The sequence below is a fragment of the Talpa europaea genome (genome assembly GCF_964194135.1).
Source record: "Talpa europaea genome assembly, chromosome: 10".
Taxonomy (NCBI): Eukaryota; Metazoa; Chordata; class Mammalia; order Eulipotyphla; family Talpidae; genus Talpa; species Talpa europaea.
The window spans coordinates 31,971,441-31,993,577 of record NC_140077.1 but is presented as its reverse complement, the minus strand read 5'-3'; the positions used below and the strand labels follow the sequence as shown (position 1 = coordinate 31,993,577).

At 48.5% G+C, this 22,137-nt stretch overlaps 1 protein-coding gene across 1 annotated transcript in view; it reads right to left on the bottom strand.

The window, feature by feature from the left end:
• Positions 1-22,137, bottom strand: part of GRID1 (glutamate ionotropic receptor delta type subunit 1) — a gene marked incomplete at both ends in the record, with an annotated part of 601,422 nt that overhangs the window by 398,918 nt on the left and 180,367 nt on the right. Inside the window, one exon of the mRNA XM_084245065.1 lies at positions 13,554-13,759. Within this exon, the coding sequence (XP_084101191.1) occupies positions 13,554-13,759 (206 nt within the window). The remainder of the gene's footprint in view (positions 1-13,553; positions 13,760-22,137) is intronic.

Sequence of the window (22,137 nt, the reverse complement as noted above, 5' to 3'; positions counted from 1 at the left end):
TCCTCACCCCTACCTCATCCCCAACCACCAATCCAGAAAGGAAATAAAAACCACCTTTGAGCACCCTGTGTTGAGGCGAGGCCTCTGAATGGCTCATGTTTCCAATGAAGACAAAGATGATGCCACAGGCAGTGGTTCTGAGGGGAAACTCAGCTACATGTCATCACCACCATCATCATTATCATCATAACCATTTACATCAGCATCACACCATCCTTGCCATCTCCACAATAATCCTGGAGTCATCCATCGCACACTCGCTAAGCAAGAATTGGTCTAAGCACTTCAATGCATCATCTTGTCAAATCCTCATCACACCCTCACATTGTGGCCCTGCTACTATCCCCACCTTACAGAGGAGAAAACAAAGGTTTGGAGCTGTTTTAAACTTACCCACAGCTATAAGGACAGTGCTGGGGTTCTAACCTCTAATGTCCTAACTCCAAAGGCCATACACATTCCTAGCATTTGGGCTCCTCCCCCCTCAAGGCCACTCTATGGTCCCCCACCCTGAGTTGCTTTAGAAAGAGAATACTGGAGACCCTGGGTCTGCTAACACAAGCTAGCAGTGGCCCAGTCCCTACATCCAGAAAATGAGAGTGGTGACAACAGTCGGACTCCGAACAGAGTTTCAGACCTGGTTATTTACTAATCACCTCTTCTAAGCCAAGCACTTGCCATATATCATCTTGTTTAAACCTCATCACAGTCAGGGGGAGGAGAGTAACTCCCAAGCCCTACTCATTCTGTTGTCTCCCACTGCACCCCTACTGACCAGGCCTGACCTTGAGGACGACCCCACATGTTACATGCCAAGGCCTCTATCTGGCTGTCTGAGAAGCCGGATCATTCTGTGCTCTTCACTTAGCGTAATTAATGAGCCAGGGATGTGTTTACATTTCCTGGGGCAGGCAGCCATTCTGGCCAAAGTCCCTTCGTCATAGGAACAAACACCTGACAACTGGAAAGGGGTGCACAGCCCTGGGGCTGAAATTCTCCCTGCCAGCCTCTCCCTGGCTCTGAAACCCAGCTGGGTGCCCAGCTAGCTTATTATATAACTTCCCTTCTTTTGGAAGCTAAAACTAGCTAGATTTGAAAGGCTGCTTCCCCTCACAGAAAGAAAAGTCATAATTCTTTTCAATTGGCCATTGAATTAATTGTGCAAATAGTGTTCCCCAAAATACTATAAAAGGTGTTTGTATTTCCCCATCTTTTATTTGTCTCTGAGGTTCCCGTTATGCCTGGGCTATAGTTGTAGCCCCTGTTGGGACTGATTCCATGGGCCACCCCATGGGATCTGAGTACATGGACAACCCTCGTGGGGTCTGGAAGGGGGCAGCAGAGGAGAGGTGGAAAGCAAGGTATAGCCCAGCCTGGAATACCCGGGTCAGCCTTCTACAGCTCTTCAGTGTCACAGCAGTGATACAGAAAAGGGGTACTGCCCAATTCTAAGGAAAGCTGCAGCCCAAACCCAGGAGAGAGAAGTCAGGGATGTGGCCACAGAGCCACAGCCTGGAACCCACAAGGATGCTGAGAGTGGAAGGGGAATAGTTGAGGGCAACAAAGGGTGCTATAGGGTGTAGGGGGCACTCCTGCATCACCATCTCCCACTACACTCGTGGGCCCTTACTGATGGAAGAAGACATCATGCACGTTCAAAGTTGTAAAATGATAAAGGAGGGAAACATGAGCAAATTCTGCCCCCCCTCACATTCACACACATGTGCACACACACATGCACACATGCATATGACAGCAAACCAAATTTGTTTCCCTATCGGCACAGGCACAAAAAGAAGCCCACAGGATGGGGAGGCCCTGGGCTTGGCAACAGTCCTGCCTGCCTCTCACTAGCTGACAGCAGAAAGGTTGGCTGGGGTGGGGTTTGTTATTGCTACTTCCCCAAATTCCCTGGTGAAGGAATGAGGAAAGATGGCCCTGCAAAGGGCGTGTCCTCAGTCCTTCCAGAAGGAAAGTCCTTGGAGGAGCAAGGCAGGCAGATTTGCACACACATTAATAAAATGCAAAGCTCTTTAGGCTCATTACTCGCTCCTCCCAGGAAGCACCACGGATGGCTGCCAGGAGGCTGCGCTCATGCCTGTGAGCTCACTTGGCGAGACATAAGGCCAGGGGCTGTCTGAGTCCAAAGCAGCAAAGTCCCAAGCAGAGAGCCCAGAATGAGGCTGCCCACCCAGAGCAAGCAGAGGAGCAGAGGGAGTGTCTCCCCAGGCATAGTCTTTCTTAGCTCCATGGGCATTGACTCCCTGGGCTCTTACCTCTAGGAATTATCATGCCCTGAGAATTTTCATGTCCCTGAGCTACTTCTCAGAGTCAAAGAATAACAGAGCCAATACCTTCAGCTTCATTCCTTTTCAGATCATGCCACTGACCCACTACCAAACCTCCACTGACTTCACATTAGACAGAAATCAAATACAAGGTCCTACATGGCCTGCAAAGTATGCTCTGAACTTGGAACCCTCTCTACTTTCACCTCCCACCACTCTGCCCCTAGTTCACCCCACACCACATACACCATCTCCTCACTGATTCTCCAGCAGGATGAGCTCATTTTACCCTCAGGACATTTGCACATGCTCTTCCATCTGCTGAAACTAATTCTGCAGTCAGATCTTGCTTGATGAACTCTATCGCATCCTTTGGTCTCGCCACAAACGAACACCTCTTCCTTGGCAGCACCACCTCTGGCCACCACATCTAAACTGTTGCCCCCGCCAGGCCACTTTTTTCTTACCTTGCTATACCTTTTCTTACCTTGCTATACCTTGCTATACCTTGCTTACCTTTTCTTACCTTGCTATACCTTTCCTCATGAAGATTTTTGGTTTATTCACTCATTAGTTTAGTGTCTGCCTCCTGCCTCCACTAGAATGTCTGTTCTTTGAAGTCAGGGACCTTGTCTTTTTCCATCTTTCTGTATCCTTAGTTTCTAGAATAGGTCCTGGTTCATATTAACTATTCAATTAACACTAATCCATTCCAAGAGAAGCAAACTGAGACCTAGAAAAGCACTACAGTCACAGGAAGTACAGCATCTCAGGGGAGCCTGGTGCAGGCTTGGCGGTATAATTTTATGTTTTTCTAAACCACTTCTCATTTATAGGAAGGGACTACCCTTGCCTCTCAATTGCTTCCCAGAGCTCAGAAAGGATTGTGCCAAGTAAGTATTCAGCAGTCACCAAGTGCATCAGCTAGGCTTTTAAGAAACTGCCTAGTTTCCTGAGGAAACTCAGTAGCTCTCCAGGGTCCTGGAAAGTTGCAAAACCCCTAAACAGAAAGCTCAGGATAAGTAACGAGCAGCAGCACCTGTGGTGTGTGGTTAAGGGTACAAACTAATACCAATGATAATCTTCGTTCTAAAGAGTTGACTGTCACTTGCTTAGTTAGCATTTAATATGGACTCTGAGCAATAACAGATAATAAGACCAAGGACTTCCTGCAAACACAAAAGAGGATTCTAAGGCAGGCCAATGAGGCCCTGGCACCAAACTGAAAGGACAAGGAGAGTACTAGATGCACAGAACATGGGGATGGTACCTCGAGGATCCAGGAGAGAAACAGGAACTCACAGACACTACACTAGAGATGATTGCCAAGTTATAAGGAAAAGAACTGAGAAAGGAGAACAGAGCTCACTTCACATCACTCCCTTATGTATTATTCTTAAGTTAACATTATATAAGTGATAAATCAGACATTGTGGCTCAAAGACCTACAAAACTTATCATCACTGCCACAGGCAGAGTTGCCTAATGGACAGCTTAAAAATCTTGTAATTAGTTTACCAATATTTAAAAATTAAGATTTCACAATAAAGTCCCAATCTTTGGCTCCCCTTGAGACACAAAAAGCAGTGGCCATGCCAGCCTTCATGTGGGACCCTCAGAGCTGACAGTCCCCTTCGGAAAGGATGTGCCCTCCAGGTGCCCCACTATTCTTATACTCTCCCACTATTCTTTTTTTTTAAGATTTATTTATTTATTTTTATACAAGAACTGGGGTACAGGCCAGATGCACGGGAGGGTGAGAGGATTCACCAGAGACAGAGCAGGGAACAGAACAGGCAGACTAACGAAATACACTGCTAAGGGGAGCAGCGGGTGGAACAGGAAGGAAAGGTCTGCTGTGCCATGTGGGACCCTCGCTGGCCAGCCAGGATCAAACTGGCACTACAGAGACTACGGACAGCTTCACAGCGCTGTGCTCAACTGCCTGCACCACCAGGGGAGGCCCTCTCCCACTATTATTATGACCCAACTGTTCAACACCTTAAGATCCCTATCTTGATGTCATAGGCATTCAGATTTGTGGCTCGTGTATACAAAAGTGGCATCACAAAGGGTAGTTTTATTTAACCCTATGGGTATCTTCAAAATCCCCAAGTTATAGAATTATCCAAGAGTGGTTCATGTGGTTGCCTAGACTGGATCATGCCATTTGGCTACTTTGGGGCAGCCAGAGGACAGCAGCTGCACAGTTCCCTTGCTCACATGGTTTTGCTTGGTGTGGCACCGTCTCCAACTGGGTTCTACACTTGGATACCAATTCTCTTACTCATAGTTCCCCCTGAATGTATGTTTTCTCTCCGGTCAAGCCTAAGAACTCTTTGGGAGCAGGATCTATGTCATTCCCCTCCTAAAGTGCCCAAGCATAGGGTTTCTGGGGCAGGAACCCTTTTGTCTTAATGGTGGCTGGCAGATGACAATGGCTGCTGACAGAGTCTTTCTTTTCTGTAGAGTAATTCTGCAGGCTGATAACAACAGGAGCTCTCCCTCCTTCTACCAGTCCAGCACCCAGCTATCCTGAGAATGCCCTAGTAGCTGTACCCACTGGCCAATGTGAGTCCAGATGGGAGATGCCCTCTGAGTTCATCCCTGCCAGGATCAGGAGCCCACTGGGGCACTGAGATGCTCTCTCCTCCTGCATCCCCCAGCCTCTAACATTCTCTCCAGCTGCATACTGGGACCAGAGTGTAGTGCTCAGTCCCAGCTGAACTGGCTGAGAGCTGTGAGCACTTTGTCACTTATGATGAGTCCCTTCCCTGACCACCTCAAGGTGCACCTGCATCTGACTTTCCTCACTTGGCTCCAGGGAACTATGTTTCATGACATGGCATGAATGAGGAGCCTTCCTTCTGCCAGGCTGACCACAGTGCAGCTCTTCTGAGTCATTGACACTTCTGCCCTTAAACCTGACAGCCCCAGGTTGGCGCTACAAACTCAGCCAAACACCATTCACAGACACAATAATGACATCACCCATGCACAGGGTTTCATCTCATTTAATTCCCATGGCAACCTCAGTGAAGGTATTATTCCAATTTACAGACCAGTAAACAGACTCAAAACAACAGCACTGATAGCTGGGATCTGACCATGTGTCCATTTGCTCCAAAGGCAATGCCCTCTTCTCTGTGCTACCAGCACCCCTGGCCCCTGAAGAGGCACTATCATGTCCCTAGCTGAGCATCTGACACTCAGACTTCCTCTGTGAAGATGAAAATACATGGAGTATCGGAGGGAGGGGAAACATGGGGGGGGGGGTTCTGGGGTCTTCTTCCTGTTTCCTGTCACTGCACTTAAAGTACTTCCCATATGGCCAGGGAACCACCCCTGCCTCCCTCCCTGCCAGTGGACCAGGGCTTCATGGATGGGGTAGGAGGACACATGCAAGCTTCTCCTGGTAAATGCTTCCTTCTATGTTCTGTTTCTATCTGAGACATTTCTCTCACACCTTTATGCTCTTCTCCTACCACAACTCCTTTCTCCATGATGAGGGTGGTAGACCACAGCCCCTCTGCCTTGCTTTCTCCCTGAAAGCATCAGCATGGACATGGATGCTGAAGATATGTAGGTTAGGCACTAGAGAAGCAAGATGCCCCACCACTCCCTGCACAGCAACTGGCTGAGAAATGAGCATTAGTCACGCTTGTTAACGGTCTATCAACCAAGCCCACTTCTCTCCTTCAGTCAACTGACTCAGCAGCCGGTCACCATCAGAATCCCTGATGTCAACTACCAGTACATTTCAAAATTTGGAAAGTTGACCTTCTCCAGAGTTGCACGAGATTTTTCATTATTCTCCATGCCCTGGAAACTACATATTTTTATGTTTCTAAGACTCATCCATCTCCCTGTTCACACAACAGTTACCAGGCAGCTCTGGATGCTGCCCCAGGCTAAATACTGTGAGAGAGGAAAAGGATAGACTATACCCCACAATGCTCTCTGTGCTTATTAATTCTTGCAGTAACCTCATGAATCAATATCATTTTTTATTTATTTATCTATTTATTTTTTTAATTGAGCTAACATTGACTTACTGTATTGTATTATATTGCATTCTGTTGTATTATATTGTATCATTTCATATCATATTGAATTTTAGAAGGATAGGATCCCTTCTTAGGTATCATCACCACAGCGCACACATCACCAACCACCAATAGTCCATCACCATGGTCCATTTTGCTCCCTTCCCTCTTTGTCCTCTTCTCTCCCCTCCCCGCATGCTTCAATTCTATAGTCAGCTTTTGGGGGTTATCTTTAAGTTTATCTGCATCTGACCCTTAGTTCAGTTTTGCTATATTTCACATATAAATAACACCATCTGTATTTATCTTTCTCCTTCTGACTTATTCCACTTAACACTATCCCTTCCAACATCATCCATGTTGCCACAAATGACACAAGTTTATCATTTTTGATCATAGAGTAATATTCCATTGTGCATATATACCACATCTTTATTTTTTTTTTTAAAGATTTATTTATTTGTTTATACAAGCACTGGGTACAGTCAGAAGCGCAGGAGGGTGAGAGAATTCACCAAGCCAGAGCGGGGAGCACAGCAGGCAGAAGGACCGAAGTACACTGCTGAGGGGAGCAGCGGGTGGCAGGAGATGTCTGCGCGCCATGTGGGACCCTCCTCTGGTGGCCGGGGAGCAGCTGGGGATAGAACCGGTGCCGCAGAGGCCGCGGGCAGCTTCGCAAACCAGCACTCTACCGCTGAGCCACCGGGGAGGCCCTATATACCACATCTTTAACCGCTCATTTTGGGGCACTTAGGTTTTTTCCCACAGTTTAAAGCCACTGTAAAGAAGAGGAAGCAATGCTCAGAAAGCCTGGTGGTAAGGGTGGGACAGGAGTTGGGCCAGGTCTGTCTGGCGCTCTGTGTTTTCCTGCCCCACTGACCACACCACCGAGGGATCCAACTCAGGTGACCAAAGGGTCTCAGAAGCTGCTCTCTGATTGTCAAGGAGAGACACAAAGGTTCCTGCCCATCCCCTCACATTCTCTGCAGATGTGTTGGTAGAAACCAAACCATGGGTCCCTCATTCTCCAGATAAGCTCTCAGAATTGCCTAGTCCATCTTCTCCCTTCCCACTTGCTCCTTAACAGTGATGTTCATCAAATATGCTCTTTATCATGTTTTAGGAGGAAAATGACTTTCCCTATGATCTGTCAAGGCCAGCAAATATCTTCTCTCCTCCCAATTGCATACAGTTGCTGGGCTTGGAATCACAAAGTTCTAAATTAATATTCCACCTATTACTTTGTCTGTGGGACCAGGAACATGTCCCTAAATCCGCAGACTCTAGTGCTCTTTAATGACCCTTCCCTTTCCAGCACTGTTGAGAAAGTGAGGTAGGTTAATGGGACTAATAAGAAAGAGAAAGCTTGATAAATTAAGGCCTGCTGGTCACAGTCAAGATCAGTCCAGCCTGACCCAGGCCTGTTGACTAAAGGCTCCTAAACAACAACAAATGTTTACTGCTTCACATCACTGAGTTTGGGAAGGTTTGTTAACACTGTACCAGCTAGCTGATGCAGAGGCCTCCTATTGTCTGAGCAAGCTGGCAGCTCTGGCACAGGGAGCAGGTGACCAAGGCGAATTCCTACCAGCACCAGGCAAGAGCTCTATTTGAAAGCATGTGGAGGATGGCACCAGGGGTGGTTTCAGGGCACAGACAGATGCCTTCAAAATGAATCCATACCAAATGGAATAACCTTGCCTCAACTCTGCCTCCCTCCACACCTCCCACTCCCTCCTACCCTACCCTGCCTTGGACTTCCCATAGTGCTAGGGAAATTCTGCCGCTTCCCCACTGGGCTCCCCATCCAACACTTCAATCAACAAACAGGCTGACTCAGCCCCCTTGGGGAGCACCCCCCCCCAAGCTGAACACCCTTGGGGATCCAGGAACAGAAAGGGTAATTGAGTCATTTTGCTGCTGCAGGCTGTTTCTCTTTGTAAAGGCCTATTTCTCATATCTGCTACCTCCTCAGTGAAGGGGCTACCTGCTAATAGGCCACAGAGTCTCCCGCAGGGAGAAATTGATACTTTGCCCAGCTATTTTATGACCCACAGAAAGGAAAGAACACCAGGTATCTCCAAGCCCACGCTTCAGGATCATGATCCCTCTTTGACCCCAGGAAGGAGCAGACAGGTCTCCCAGACAGGCAAGTAAGACCTTCCAAGGAACACCAGGAATGGGGTAGCATGAATCAAGACATAACTTGAGGCCTCCCAGGAGGCGCAGTGGGTTGAAACAGACATTCAACCAAGAACCAAACACCGGAAAGTTCAGAGATTTTCTGCATTTCCCCTTGATGAGGTTTTGGATGCTTCTTTGATATATTAAAACTCAAACATCAAATCCTTTCTTATTTGAAAGTCAGGCATTGAGAATGTGTTTAGTCTGCCCACTGGGCACACAGATTCTAGAGAATGTTTGTGTGAGGCAGGGGTTACAGTTCCTGAAATTCCACCTTTCATCCATCCCCTTACAAGCCATCGGACAGAGGATCCAAAAAGTGAGCAACAAAGAACCTGCTCCAGCTTCTTCCCTCCAGCATGCCTAGGTGCCCAGGAAGGACAGGGACATGCAGGTAGTCACAGTGCAGTGCTGGGATGAGACTGCAAATGGAGGCACACTCAGTATATGCTAGAGATGTGACATGCACCGTCGTGGGGATTGGGCAGTGACAGGGACCACAGAGCCCAGCACCCTCAGAGCTGGTTGGTGCCCAGGAAGATGCCCACAGCAGCTTCCCCAGCAAGCTTGGGGTTCCCCAGCAAGCTCGGGGTTCAGTAGGATGAGAGGAGTGTGGAGACAGAGATAAGGAGATAGCAGCCACCAGGAGCCTTGGACACAGGCCCTGACAGGATGGCTCTCTATTCCCGTCCTCTGCTCAGCCAGGCCCCAAGTTACAGCTGCCAGGAGCAGCCACTGAGCTCTAAACCTGCCAGAACAAACTGCAGAATCTCTTCCTCATGATCTCATTTCTAAGAATTTCTATGGGAAAAAAAAATGAATTTCTCAGACTGGTAGCACTTTTGCTAAAGTATGAAGGTTTTAGAATCCATAAACAGTAGGATATAATTAAATGCAAATGTGAGGCCACATTTAAAAATTAATCTTCTATAATTAATTAGTAATTTAAAATATTCTGGTAAATGATACTTAAATGGCACAGAATTATCCTAGCTCTGAGTGATAAAGTCATCTGTTAAAGATTTACCTTGTTGAAGTGAGAAATATTTGCATATATCATGTGGGACAACAGAGCACTGAGATTACTTAATTTACCTTTGCTATAAATGTATTAAAAAGCACTCTTTATATTCAAATTGTAGGAGCAAACTCACTCACTGCAGCAAACTCTGAGAATCAATTGATTTGAAGCCAAGAGTTAACCCAGGCTGTGCTTCTAGTAAGGATTAAATTGGCCTCCAGCCACACGCCTTGCCTGGGAGTCCCTGGGGGGCTGGGAGGGAAAATGTTGGGAGCGTCCTTTCTCCCTTCACCTGCTCCTCCCAGCCTGGACAAAAGGTGACCCCACCCCCAGAGCACACACTGCTCCCCTCACTGGTCTTTCTCCTACCCTTCCCACTACAGAAAGACAACAATGGTATCTAACTGCAAAAGTGAACGCCACCAGCTGCAACTGTCACATGGTAACTGCCATTTCTCTCCCAGTGTCGCAGTGTCTCCCCTTGACAGCTCTGCCACCAGCAATGCCATCATCCTGTTTGATGTACATATATATTGATGTGTAGGTCTGCACAGCTGTGCACACAGGTAGAAGTATGTCTGCACAGGCATGTACACACATGGAAGTATGTCTGTGTCTATTGGGCAGTTCTTATTTGAGGATCTGCTTGTGTCAGTGTATGTGGTTGGTTGGTTGGATCATTCTATCAGCCTCTGCTCAAATGTGTGTAACTGTTCCATCTGCAGGCTTGTGTGTGCTTGTGCATATGTCTGTATGTGCTTGTGTCTGTATGTGTTCTGTCTGCATGCATGTGTTTTATGCATAGTCTGTGCATATTTCTATGTGCCTGTTCCTCTGCGTGTATTTGTGTGTATATGTGCTTCTGTGTGTTTACATGTATGTGTTTGCATGCATGATTGTGTTACACACTTATGCATGTGTTTGTGTGTCTGTATATGTATGTCTGTGTCCAGTTTCACATACCTGCCTGCACTCTGGCTGATCATCAACCCTCTTCTAATATGCTTCTCTGCATACTGCTCTTCCCTGCCATGCACCTAGAGGAGCAGTCCAGACCCAGTCAGTGAACTACCCAGGCCACTGGCCAGATTCTTTGTGCCCACCAGCTACAGATGGCCAGGCGAGCCCCTGGTAAAGTGGGAACACAGAAAGCCAGTGGTGTGTGGGTGCCCCAGATCAAGCCTATAGCAGTGAATGAGTATATTCTGGATGGCAGAGAAGCAGCCCCAATGCAGCATCTGGACAGCTGGCAGTTCCAGGCAGCCATGTCCATGTCATGTAGAATTTGTCACAAGTGACAGTAAAAGTGGCAGATTCACATGTAGCAAAATGTAAACTGTTCAAACAGAGCTGTCTTCTTCCCTCACGCTCATCAGTCCAGCTTGTTGAACATGGAAGAGAGCAGTCACAGCTGGGAAGGTTCCATTCCAACCCCAGCTCTGACCACGCACAATACCAATGTGATCAATAGAACTGGGGTTGCGAGGCCATTAACTCCCCTATAAGTGTTTTGAGTTTCATAAAATCACAGACAGTGGGTATGGCAGTGTGTTACCCTTGTGAGCAGCAAATGTCCTTGTCAGAGAAGAGGTTGGGTCAGCTGGCTCAAGAAGCCCAAGAAACACCCCTGCACAGGAAATAAAGGTCATGCTGGGGCAACACCTGCAGGTCATTCCCAGGTACCCTGCTAAGTTAGCCAGTCATACAGGTCACGTTTACTTCCAGGGTTCAGATTCCTTCCACTCCCACACTTAGTAGACTCCCTAAAATTCCTTGAGCATAAATGTCATTCACAACCTCTGTCAGACTCTGACCAGAGACAGTGGGGCCATACCTTTGCCTATAAAGCCAGTACGCCCATGTTTAACTCACTGCAATACACAGAACTTTCTGCAGTCATCAAAACCACACAGCAGAAAGGGCTCTGTAGTGCACCAAACCTGGGCATGAATCCTGCTCAATCTCCTGGAGGCTTCTCACCTGACCTTAAGAAAATCATTTAACTATTTCAGCTTCAGTTGCCTCATTGGCAAAGTGCAAGGACCACAGAACACACACAAAGGGTGACAGGCACCCAGGATATGGTGACTCCCTCCCCTTCAGATGGCAGCCACACAGGACCAGAGACAAAGACACTGACCCACTGGAGCTGGAGGCAAGGAAGCCCAGGTGCTGTCCTCCCCTGCTGTCTTTGACCCCCATGCTCGGGTTCACTCTTGCCCAACATTAGGAGTGGCCATTCAGGGGCATCCCCAGCTCTGCAGCACCCAGCAAAGCCAAGCCGTTGCAAACTCGGTCTGGGGGATTGGGAAGGCACCAGGCCAAAGTCAAGTAGAGCCTACCCAACACTGCAGGAGTTTGCATAATTAACCACTTGGAAATAATATCTTTAGTCGGTCTCATGGTCCTATATTAAATCCTTGCAGGGCCTGGGAACAGAAAAGGCTGGATTCATCTGGTAGGGAAATGGTGAACGTGCACAATAAAAAGAGAAAGGATGCTTCTTGGGAAGCTAGGCCAGCTGCTTCATCGTGTCTGTCATCTCCACGTCCCTATGTTACAAAGGAAGAAACTGAGGTGAGAAAGGTGAGGCAAATTACCCAAGGTGACATCAACAGGAACTGGGGGAATTGGGACCTGCCCCCAAATCTGCTTAATTCTAAAGCCAATATTCATTCTGCTCCCGAGCTTCACAGCAGAGCACTGGCAAGGAGAAAAAGGAGCAAGGGGAGGAGGCAAGGGACTGGCAGGAATGGAGACGCGAGGAGGTTGGCTATGGAATTAGCAGACACCGTCACTGCAGCCGACTCTGGCTGGGGGAATTCAACAAGGGGAAAAGCTTTCCCATGAGCAGACGCTGGCACATACACTGCTGGAGACATTCTGAGAAAGCCTGGACACATCAGCGCTACTAATCCTAGGCTGCCCATTACCGAGCTAAATCACTTCTTACAGGGAGATGTGTTCCGGTGAAAATGCTGGGCGCCGGCAGGACAGGGCAGCCTGGCTGACCACCAGTGTGAGCAGGGCCTGATTAGCCCAGAGCGTCAGGGCTGCCAGCCAATTGCACCAAATTAAGTGTTCCGAATTTTAAGTTCTCCAGCAGTGGGCTTCGTGCTGGTTCCTGATGCATGAGGTAGCATTTTGAGTAATAATTAATTAGAGGGGAAAGCAGAATAAGTAAGCAAAGTACATCAAATGGCATTAGTATAATTCTGCCTTTCACTTCACTTTACTTTCAATCAGAGGGCCAACAAGGTAGATGCAGCTGGAGAGAGAACAGCAGGGAACATGTGGCTGCCCAGTATCCCCCTTCAGTCTGCCTCTGCCCCCAGATACAACATACCCCTTGCACCTGCCCCTCGTCCCCCACAACCAGCCCAACTTGGAGAAGAACCAACTCCAGTTTGTCACCTCTCAGCCATTAAATCATCAGGGCTGGTGCAAATCAGCCAGCTCACAGAGTGCTTCTAGTTGTCTGCTCTCAAATTAATAGATTCTTTGTTAAATTGGTGGGCCTTGTCTTTGTTAAAAGGTCTAACCCCTAACAGAGGTGTTTTGAAAAACATCACTGATTGGCCCGGGCACCAAAAACTAAGCACATGCACCATGGATCATTCTGATTTGCAACCAGCACCTCCTCCAGATACTAACAAATTCCCAGGCAGAGCTGCCCACATCTGCAGTGCTAGACATTTATTTTACCCCCAGGGGCTTACACCTGTAAGCAAAAAGAAAAAGGAAAAGGAAAAAAATAAAGCAAAACAATGGCCTGACTTTTGCCTCAGAAATCTCTGACCATGAGTTGCAAACAGGCTTTCCGAGGCCACCCCCAACCTCTCAGCATCTGGGCCAGCCTTGGGTCACCTGCTCAGGACCCATCTGTGACCCAGCACGCAAGGGGATGCCCACATCCATTTCAGCCATGCACTAATGGACTGTTCCCACAACCCCCTGAGCCATACCAAGGAGTCCTGGGCAGCCCTCCAGTGGCCCCAGGCCCCTCCAGCCTACCTCATTGATGAAGGAGTGAGCCCCCTGTGGGCTGAGTAGCAAGATGGCACGGCGAAGAGTGTCCCGGTAGCGGTTCAGCTCCTCAGTCTTCATCGTGGTGAAGAGGCTGGTGAACACATGACTAATGTTCTTGTCCACCTTTTGTAAAGAGACGTCAAGTCCCAACCGCGAGGCCTGGTCCAGAAAGCTCTGGAGACCACGGATATCTGAGCAGTGAGAGAAGAGGAGAGAATCTCTTGAAATAAGAAGGGACCTCAGAGAATGTCCAACTCCCATGCTTCCCCACTTCCCCCTTACAAGACATCCCCAAAAGTAAGTTTCCATCTGCCTCAGTGGTTTACTGAACAGAGATTGGAAGGCACCCCAAAGTCCCCACCAGCAGCCAGCCCCAGGGTAAGTGTCTCCCATCACAGGGAGTGCTTTCTGCAGGCCAATAGGTCCTGTGGTCAGAAAGCAGCCTTGGTGGTGAGCTCCCTATTCTCCCCATTACTTTTACCCAATGGAAGTAAAAGTTTTGGTAGCTCTGGTATGATTCCATGTGCTGGTGGTCCCTGACTTCAGTCCCAGGTCTCTCCACCTCCTGTAGCACCACCCCTCCACATACTGAGGTTCTTACTGCCCTGACCCAGTCTCGGTCCTGCCCCAAAGATATGACTGAACAGCCTATAACTTCACACCCCAGCCCTGAGCCTTAGGATTCTGTCTTGTTCCAGAGACATGATTTTCCTGGATGAAACAGTCCCCCACTCTCCCTCCCACTGGGGCGACTCTCACCCCAAGTCCAGTCAGAACTGCACATCCTGACTGGTTCAGGAGTGAGCAGTTGTTCCACTGTGTGGTCCTGCATGCCAGGAGCCCACGGGGCTGGGGCAAGTTGCAGGTACTTGCAGCCTGGTAAGTGAGAAAAGGTGTCCAACAGAAGATCACACAGTGCCTTATGCCTGCTGCAGCCCTGAGGGGACCTGACACATAGGACCAGACTGGCAACACACCTGGGGTTCCCAGAGAGGCCATGCAGTCCCCATCAGCCTGCTTGAGACCTGGTGATCCATAGTCCCAAAGTCACTTGAAAGAGAAGTTTGAGGAGGTTTTTCAGAATTCTTACCCAACCAGAGGGAATGGCAGGGAAAACAGAGATGGCTCTAGAGCAGAAGAGCAACAGGGGGAGGGGACACCCATCTGGAAAAACCCAGAGCTGGTGTCACCTGCCCCCTCCCTCTCTGAGCACAACTCAATTACTAGAAACTTGAGGACACTTCTGCAGCAGATGTATGATGTGGTGTCTTGCCCTAGATGTCAGGTGTCTGATACAGCAGCCACTAGCACATGTGGCTATTTAAATTTAAACTTAAATTCATTAAAGTTACCTTCTCGGCTCTCCAGCAGCCCTAGCCACATGTCAAGTAATAGCCACACCTGCCTAGTGGTTACCACTACAGATCATATATGAAGGATCATTGTAGAAAGTTCAACTACACAGTTCCAACTGAGAAACTGTTTTTTAGCCAGGAGGGTATAACTGATATTCCCCAATATGGGACATTAATTGTATTCAGGCCCCTGGTGAGGGCCTCTTGCTCTATTACTTTGAAGACCTTTCCAGTTCCCATTCGGGATTCAAACACATGATCTGCTTTGATCTACAAAATGGGTATAACATGGTATACGTAGAGATTAAAATCAGTGTTTGTACATTTCACCTTCTGTTCTTGGGCCCTACCACTGCCCTGAGAACATCCCTGGGCCAGACTGCGGGAAGGAAGTGGACATCTAGAGAAGAATCCAACTGGCCCCCAGGCAGCCATCACCAGCCATACGCCAGCAGAATCCAGAGGCATGGTGGGCACAGAGCAAAAGTGCTCAGCTGGTCTTAGACTCATAAAAAATAACAAATATCTGTTGTTCTAAGCCACAAGGTTTGGATTTTTTTTTTTTCTCGGTAACTAATTGATAGATCAAGTTAATCAGATGCACTATATCTTAGGAAAATTTCAATAAAAGAACAGGAACCATATCTTAAAAAGTCAGGCTGTGGCTCTGTCCCCATGGGCCTGAGTGTAAGCCAGCCTGTAAGCTGCTGTCCACTGGCATTCTCAGCCCTGTCCCTTCACCTGGCCCATAGTCTTGGTTCTGACTTAGACCCAAGCACAGCTGTCAGGATGGCAAGAGGTGCCCAGGACAGCACCTGGGCACCCTGAGACCCCATATCTACCTGCTCACACTCCTCCATCAGCAATTTCCTAGTGACTGGGAACCCTGAGGCTGGCCAGGTCTGCAGAGGCGCACTTGCTGCACGTTTACATGGGCACGTGCCCTGGGAGGGTTCGGCACATCTGGGGGTCCAAGCATCTGGTAGGGCTCCAGGGACCTCAAACATCCAACTAGCCTGGCTGGTTCTCTCCAGCCGGGGAAGAGGCCCCTTCCCTGAGGTCCCCCTGCCTAAGACTCTCACAACCCACAGGCCTGTTTCATTTCCTCAGGGAATGGGAGATGCCAAGGGGGCTGGCAACTCTCTCGGGGCCCACAGGACATGGGTACACAGAGAACGCAAGCCCTCGGAGCTCTGTCTATCCTCGGCTGCTGTGTCTCTGCCTTCTGTTCAGGCAGCCCCCACTGGAACTGAGCCATCAAAGGGAGTTTATGCTTCCTGTCAGCAGCTGGCCCCTCACACCTGGAATAAGCGATGCAGGCTGAAGGCAGCAATCCCGGGGGACCCCAGCCTCCAGCTCCAAGCGCCTGTTCCATTGGGCTAAAAAGGTCAGCTCTCAGCCTCTGCAGCTCTTATTCAGCTGCACTTGGGAAGGACTGGGGGTGCAGAATGACAATGGAAGGCACAAGCTAAGCCTGCAGCTTTCCTGCCATTCCCCAAGAGTGGAGCCAAAGGCGTCTGTTTCTCCAATAAAAGCTCTTTTCTCCCTACAAGAGACGCAGTTTGCAATGCCACCCTTCCTCATCTCCCCAAGCTGGCCAGCTGTTCACTGCTGCTCCCCAGGAAGGGAGAATTCTCCAAGGAAGTAGACCTTGGACAGAGCTGAGGCTGCTCCCAGGGGCACAGAGCAGGTATTCGTGAGCCTCTCAGCCCAGGCCCACAGAGACTCCCTGTGCAGGTGGGTTGGCCCAGTCCACCAATGCTGGTGCAGCTCCTCAATTCCAGAAAAAAGCAGAAGACAAATGACCCAGGGTTCTCTGAGGCAGCAACAGGAGGCAGGAAGCATGGAAAAGGCCATTGGTCACCCAAGGAAGAAGGAGAGGCTCCCACTAGAGATATCCTGCTCCCCAGAGACAGGCGGCAGCTCAGGGAATGTGGCCAAGTGCATTTCTGGGAGAGATTTGGTGCAACAATGTCCTAGAACAGCCTCCTCCTCTTCCTTGACCCATCCTTTGGGCTCTCAAGGTTCCCAATCCCCAGAAGCCACTCCAACACCCAAACCTGGCCTAGTTGTCCTGGGACACTCATTCATTCCTTCTTTTCTCCAATGTTCACTGAGTCGGTCCCTCTGCTAGGGGCTGAGAATCATGAGGCAATGAGTCCACAGTTACCCGTGCTATTGTGGAAGCAACATTTGGGGGGTTGCAGAACAGAAGGAAACAAACATGCTAAATAGGTGATTCCCAACAGTGGTGAGAGCTCGGAAGAAAATAGATGTTGGGCTGGAAAAAACTGTGGGTGGGAAAGGCCTCTGAAAGGAGAAGATGAAAGAAGGAGCCAGCTCTGGAAACCTCTCAAGGAAGAACTTTCCATGTGCTATTCTGGAAGTTCTGGAATGAGGTATCTATGACACTGAATGAAGAACAGCCTTGCTCATTCCATGACAGGCACCAGAAATAAGGAGCGCTCAGGAGCCACTGGGCCATAGCCGCCTGGAATCAGACAGCCGCAGGGAGTGTCCACTACCAGAGGAAGAGAAGTCCACTACCAGAGAAATGAAGTTTTCCAAGTGCTCGTGGCCTGGATCTCCTCTCCCCCATCCCTCTTCCCCTCCATGACCAGCATGCCAGGTTCCCACAGTCCTCAGTACTTCCCGACCACTTACCTCTCTCTCCACAGCACCCACAACACAGTGCTCTAAAGCTCTGGCCAAATAGAAGATGCTCCTCTCACTGGGTCTTACAAGGGTTCTCTGGAGTACCCAGCCTGTAGCCACCCTTCCTAGAGGCCTCCTCCTTCCCGGGCTGCCAGAACCTACCAGTTCCTTCTGCTCCCATCTACTTACCGACCCACTCTACTCACACACTCCTGTGCACACTCCCAGTTCCTCCTGGACTTCCCCCGGCTCCACCCTCTCTGTCAGGCTCAGAGAATGGCAATACCAAGCACCCAGGCTGACCAAGGGCTTGGAACGTCTACTATCACCCCTTGAGCACATCCCCATGATCATTTCCCAGGTCCAGCACCGTCCTCCCTGGGAGAGGCTTACATGGTCCCCCTGGCTGTCCAGCACCTTCCACCAGGATGCTCTCCATGTTCATATCCACTCACGATACAGGCCTCCTCTAAACTCTTCCATGAATAACACAGTTTATGTTAAAGATGCCAAGAAATGAATTTTCTCAAAAGTATCAATCAATCACAAACAAACAAAAAGCCTTCTACAGACGCTATTGTTGCACATAAAATGAACTACATACATCTCAGCCTGTATGTAAGAGACAATCTGGTCCTAACAGCTTTTTCTATTTTTATTTTTGTGTTGCCATCAACTATTTCCATCACCACTATGTGCCCAAATTCTATAAAAAGAAGTTCTTTGTCCTCCTCTGGCCATCTGCCATACACATACACACATACACATACACACACACCAACAACACACATACCACACATACATGTACAAATCACACACCATGCACATGCCAACATAAGCAACCCACACATACACATGAGCACACCACTCATACACACACCATACATAAACAACATACACTCAACACACGCGCACACCCCACACACAAGCATACTCTCAGATACTCCCAATTTGAAATTTACAGAGCTCCACTCCTCCACCAAGATTCAGTTCAAGTCATACCACCCCTTGGAGGCCATCTCGAGTCAGAATTCACACCTCCCTCAACTTTCATAACTGGAGAACAAGCCCAAGCTCAGTGCCAGCCCAGGGATGAGCAGAGAGAAAGTCTGTGGAACTGAACAGAGCCAAAGCAAAGCCCTGAAGCCCAGGGTGTCTTCAGCAACCACAGAAGGTCTCATGTCCCATGGGGGCAAAGGTCTCCTAGTGAGAAATTGAAAATGGACAAAACTTTTGTTTAAAATCTAAGGTTATAAACTGGGATTATCCCACCACTACTCCGGGGCGAGGGTGGGGGGAGATCAGTTACTGGGCATCTTAAATATTTTCTTTCTGAAAAATCAATTTTAATGGGAGACCACATTTGAAATCGCTACCCCTACTATTACCAATTTCCAAGACAGGTGCAAGAACTGTGAAGACTTATGAAGAATATTTTACCATCTGTAACATACATATATGTATATATATATATGAAGGCTGCACCCACCTCCGGAAGTTCACAGTTAGAAGTGTTCGGGGATTATTGGCAAATTTTCCAAAAGCTAAAACATGTCTTTGATTTTATGAACTTTTTATTTTCACTTCTTTATTATCTAGTCCCCAAATATCATTTTGAATTTCTTCCCATATGTAGTTTACTTGCACTACCCACAGCCCTCCGTCAGTTTTGTCATGGACATGATCAAAACGTGGAGGCCGGGACAGCAGTGAGGAATCAGCCCCTGTTTCCAAGAAGCAATCCCAAAGGCCTACATGCGGTTGCTCCAACCAAAAGTAGCACCCTGTCCCTCTACCCAGAGTCCATTTGGTGACCTCTGCCGTCCAGCTATGTGCTCCTACCTCCCTCCCTCTGGCCTCCTGCCTTCTCCTTCCCTCCTTCCTTTTATCCATCCTTCCACAAATAGTTCCAGAGCAGTGTTGTGGGCCAGGCCCTCTGCTAGGCACCACTATGTTAAGACTACGCAGCCCTGTCCTCAGGTTGCTCTCAACCCTGCAAGTGAGGCGAAGCCCAGAGCAGGGAGTGGCTCCCCTCTGCCATTTACTGAGTGCTTCCTCTGGGCCTGCACGTGTTCCGCTGACAGACTGCATTTCATGGGTGATTTACTTCACTGCAGTGGATCCACATAGGTGTGATAAAGCACATCTCTCTGGGAGTCGGGCAGCACAAAGCAGGGCCACGTTTGTTCAGCAAAGGGAAGAGCGGAACACACAGATGTGGCATGCCCAGCCAGCTCTCAGTGAAACAGGAAGCAGGCCTCTTTGGGTGACAAGGTCTCCCCAGAGTACATATTCCTGGGGTCCAGGTAGGGGCTGTCTTATGGCCAGCTGGAAGACTCAGGGGGTGACCCACTGTCCTCAAGGCACAGTGTTGCCAGGTCTCAGGGAAGGGAGGCCTTCCTGTTTGGTCAAATTCCAGATGCCCAGATAACAGCTCTGGCCCAGCCTGCCCCTGGGAGTCCTCCAGAATGCATTCCATCCCCTGCCTCCCAAAAGTCCTGTTTTCTATATTAACCATCTCCTGTATGATGCTTTGACATCTGGGACCTGCTGACCCTGGAGGGGCTGCCCATGCCTGAATTGGCCAATTCTTAGAGAGAGCAAGCAACTCATCCCAAATCAACCCTTCCATATGCAAACCAGTCACCACAGAGCCTACAACACCCCCCCGCCACTTCTATGGCGGGCTTTCACACTGCGGTCCATTACCCACCCACCAAAACAACTGCAAGGCCAGGTATCAGACAACTGGGGGCACCCCTGCACCCTGAAGTTATTCCAAATAGCCTGTGTGTCTACCCCTCCTTACCTATTCTTTCCTGCAGAAGTCACATGAGGGTCTCTTGCCCACAGCCCCCCCAGTTCCCTCTGCCTCCTGACCAAACCTTCCAGTGGTGGTGCTTCTCTCAATACCTGATGTGCCTCATCCTCCTGGGACTTGCGAGACACCAACTGCTTTCTGAAAGGCAGTCATCTCCTGACCTGTTGGCCCCAACATACCTAAATAATAATAAAATTAGAGTCCCTCATGGGACCCCAGGGAGTTTAGAAGCAGCCCCACTGCCCACATTCCCCCAGAGGTGCAGAGAATAAACACAGGCCAGGTACACTAGTTTAGGTGACCTTGGGTCCCTTCCTCTCTGAACCCATTTCTCATCCATGCAACAAAGCTCGCCCTGCCTTGCTCTCAGAGCCCTGGGGTCCTTCAATGAGGTGCATATATTACTGCTAGCACAGTGCAAAATAGATGTTCAGTAGCTGTCAGCTCCCTCCAAACCTTTTCATCAGCACAGGGAACGCCCCCAAAAGGGTTCCCAAATGAACAAATCATCTCTCTTGTTCTAAAGACTCATCAAGAAGGGAGGGCCCTCCTGACAATCAGATGACACAATAGAAGACTAAAAAGGTCGCCTCTCCCTTCTGTGATAATGGAAATTCCAAAGTTGTAAAGTGGCTGAAGGGGAAGGTCTGTCATTGAAATCTCTCTGAGAAAGAGAGCCAATTTCTACCCATAATAGGGGGGCCAATAATATCGAGGAGCCTTCTTCTCAGACAGACAGGTTTCAGGATCAGCCATAAAATCACAGAGAGAGCAGATTCCAGAAAGGGGAGTGGAGGGTCTGGCTAATTCCTCCTGAGCCCATGTGCATAAGTGTGTGCACATGTGTGAGCCCTCCCCAAGCTCCTCCCCAGAGCCTTGGCAATGCAGGGCATCGGTTGATCATAAAATGTTCATTTCTCACCCAGTTCTGTTCCTTTCCATTTAAAAAACAAACACAGGAGAAAAACATTTTAAATAATCAGGCTGGAAGATCAAGATTAAAAACAATTTAAAATTAACGTCTACTCTGGCACTTTGGAAAAAACATACCACGCTGCATTAAGTGCTTTGAATTAAGTAAATTACACCAAGTAACTAATTTACATAATGATCAAAATTTGCATTTTACACATGTTATGATGAAAATGGGTTTATAAAATAATTCTTCACCAACTTCTGTTCTGAGTTGGGTTCCAGTATTTGGATAAAATTCTGTGGTGTTGATCTGCTACTGCCTTTCATGTTTCAAATCTCTGGCTCCTTGGATATTTTTTTTAATCAGCCAGGTCCCTTATTCCCATTGCAATAAATAGTCCCTTTGATTTGCAATTCCCTTCCGTCAACTCAGTGAGCTCATATTTTTAAAGAATCCGTAATATGCTAATGATTTTTGGAATTTTCACAAATAAAGTTTGATGTTCCTGTCACTTTTCACTTATGAGGTATTTGGTATGGATTTTAGCAGTTTTTCTTCCCAGATTTGTAGGACTGGTTTGCAAGATCCTGTGGCTTTGAGACCTTCTTCTCAGGATGAGGAATCAAAAAAAAAAAAAAATGGCATTTCCCAACAGGCTTCTTTCCTGCACCAAGTGCAGGAAAGCAAGTGGGGAAGAAAGGAAGACCCCACTGGACTTGCCTCAAGGAGACCAGCCTTCAGCCCCAAGAGGCCACTCCTGGCTTTGAGATACTCACTGCCTAGCAGTCTGGGAGCCAAAATTCCAGCATCCAGAGTTTCTGG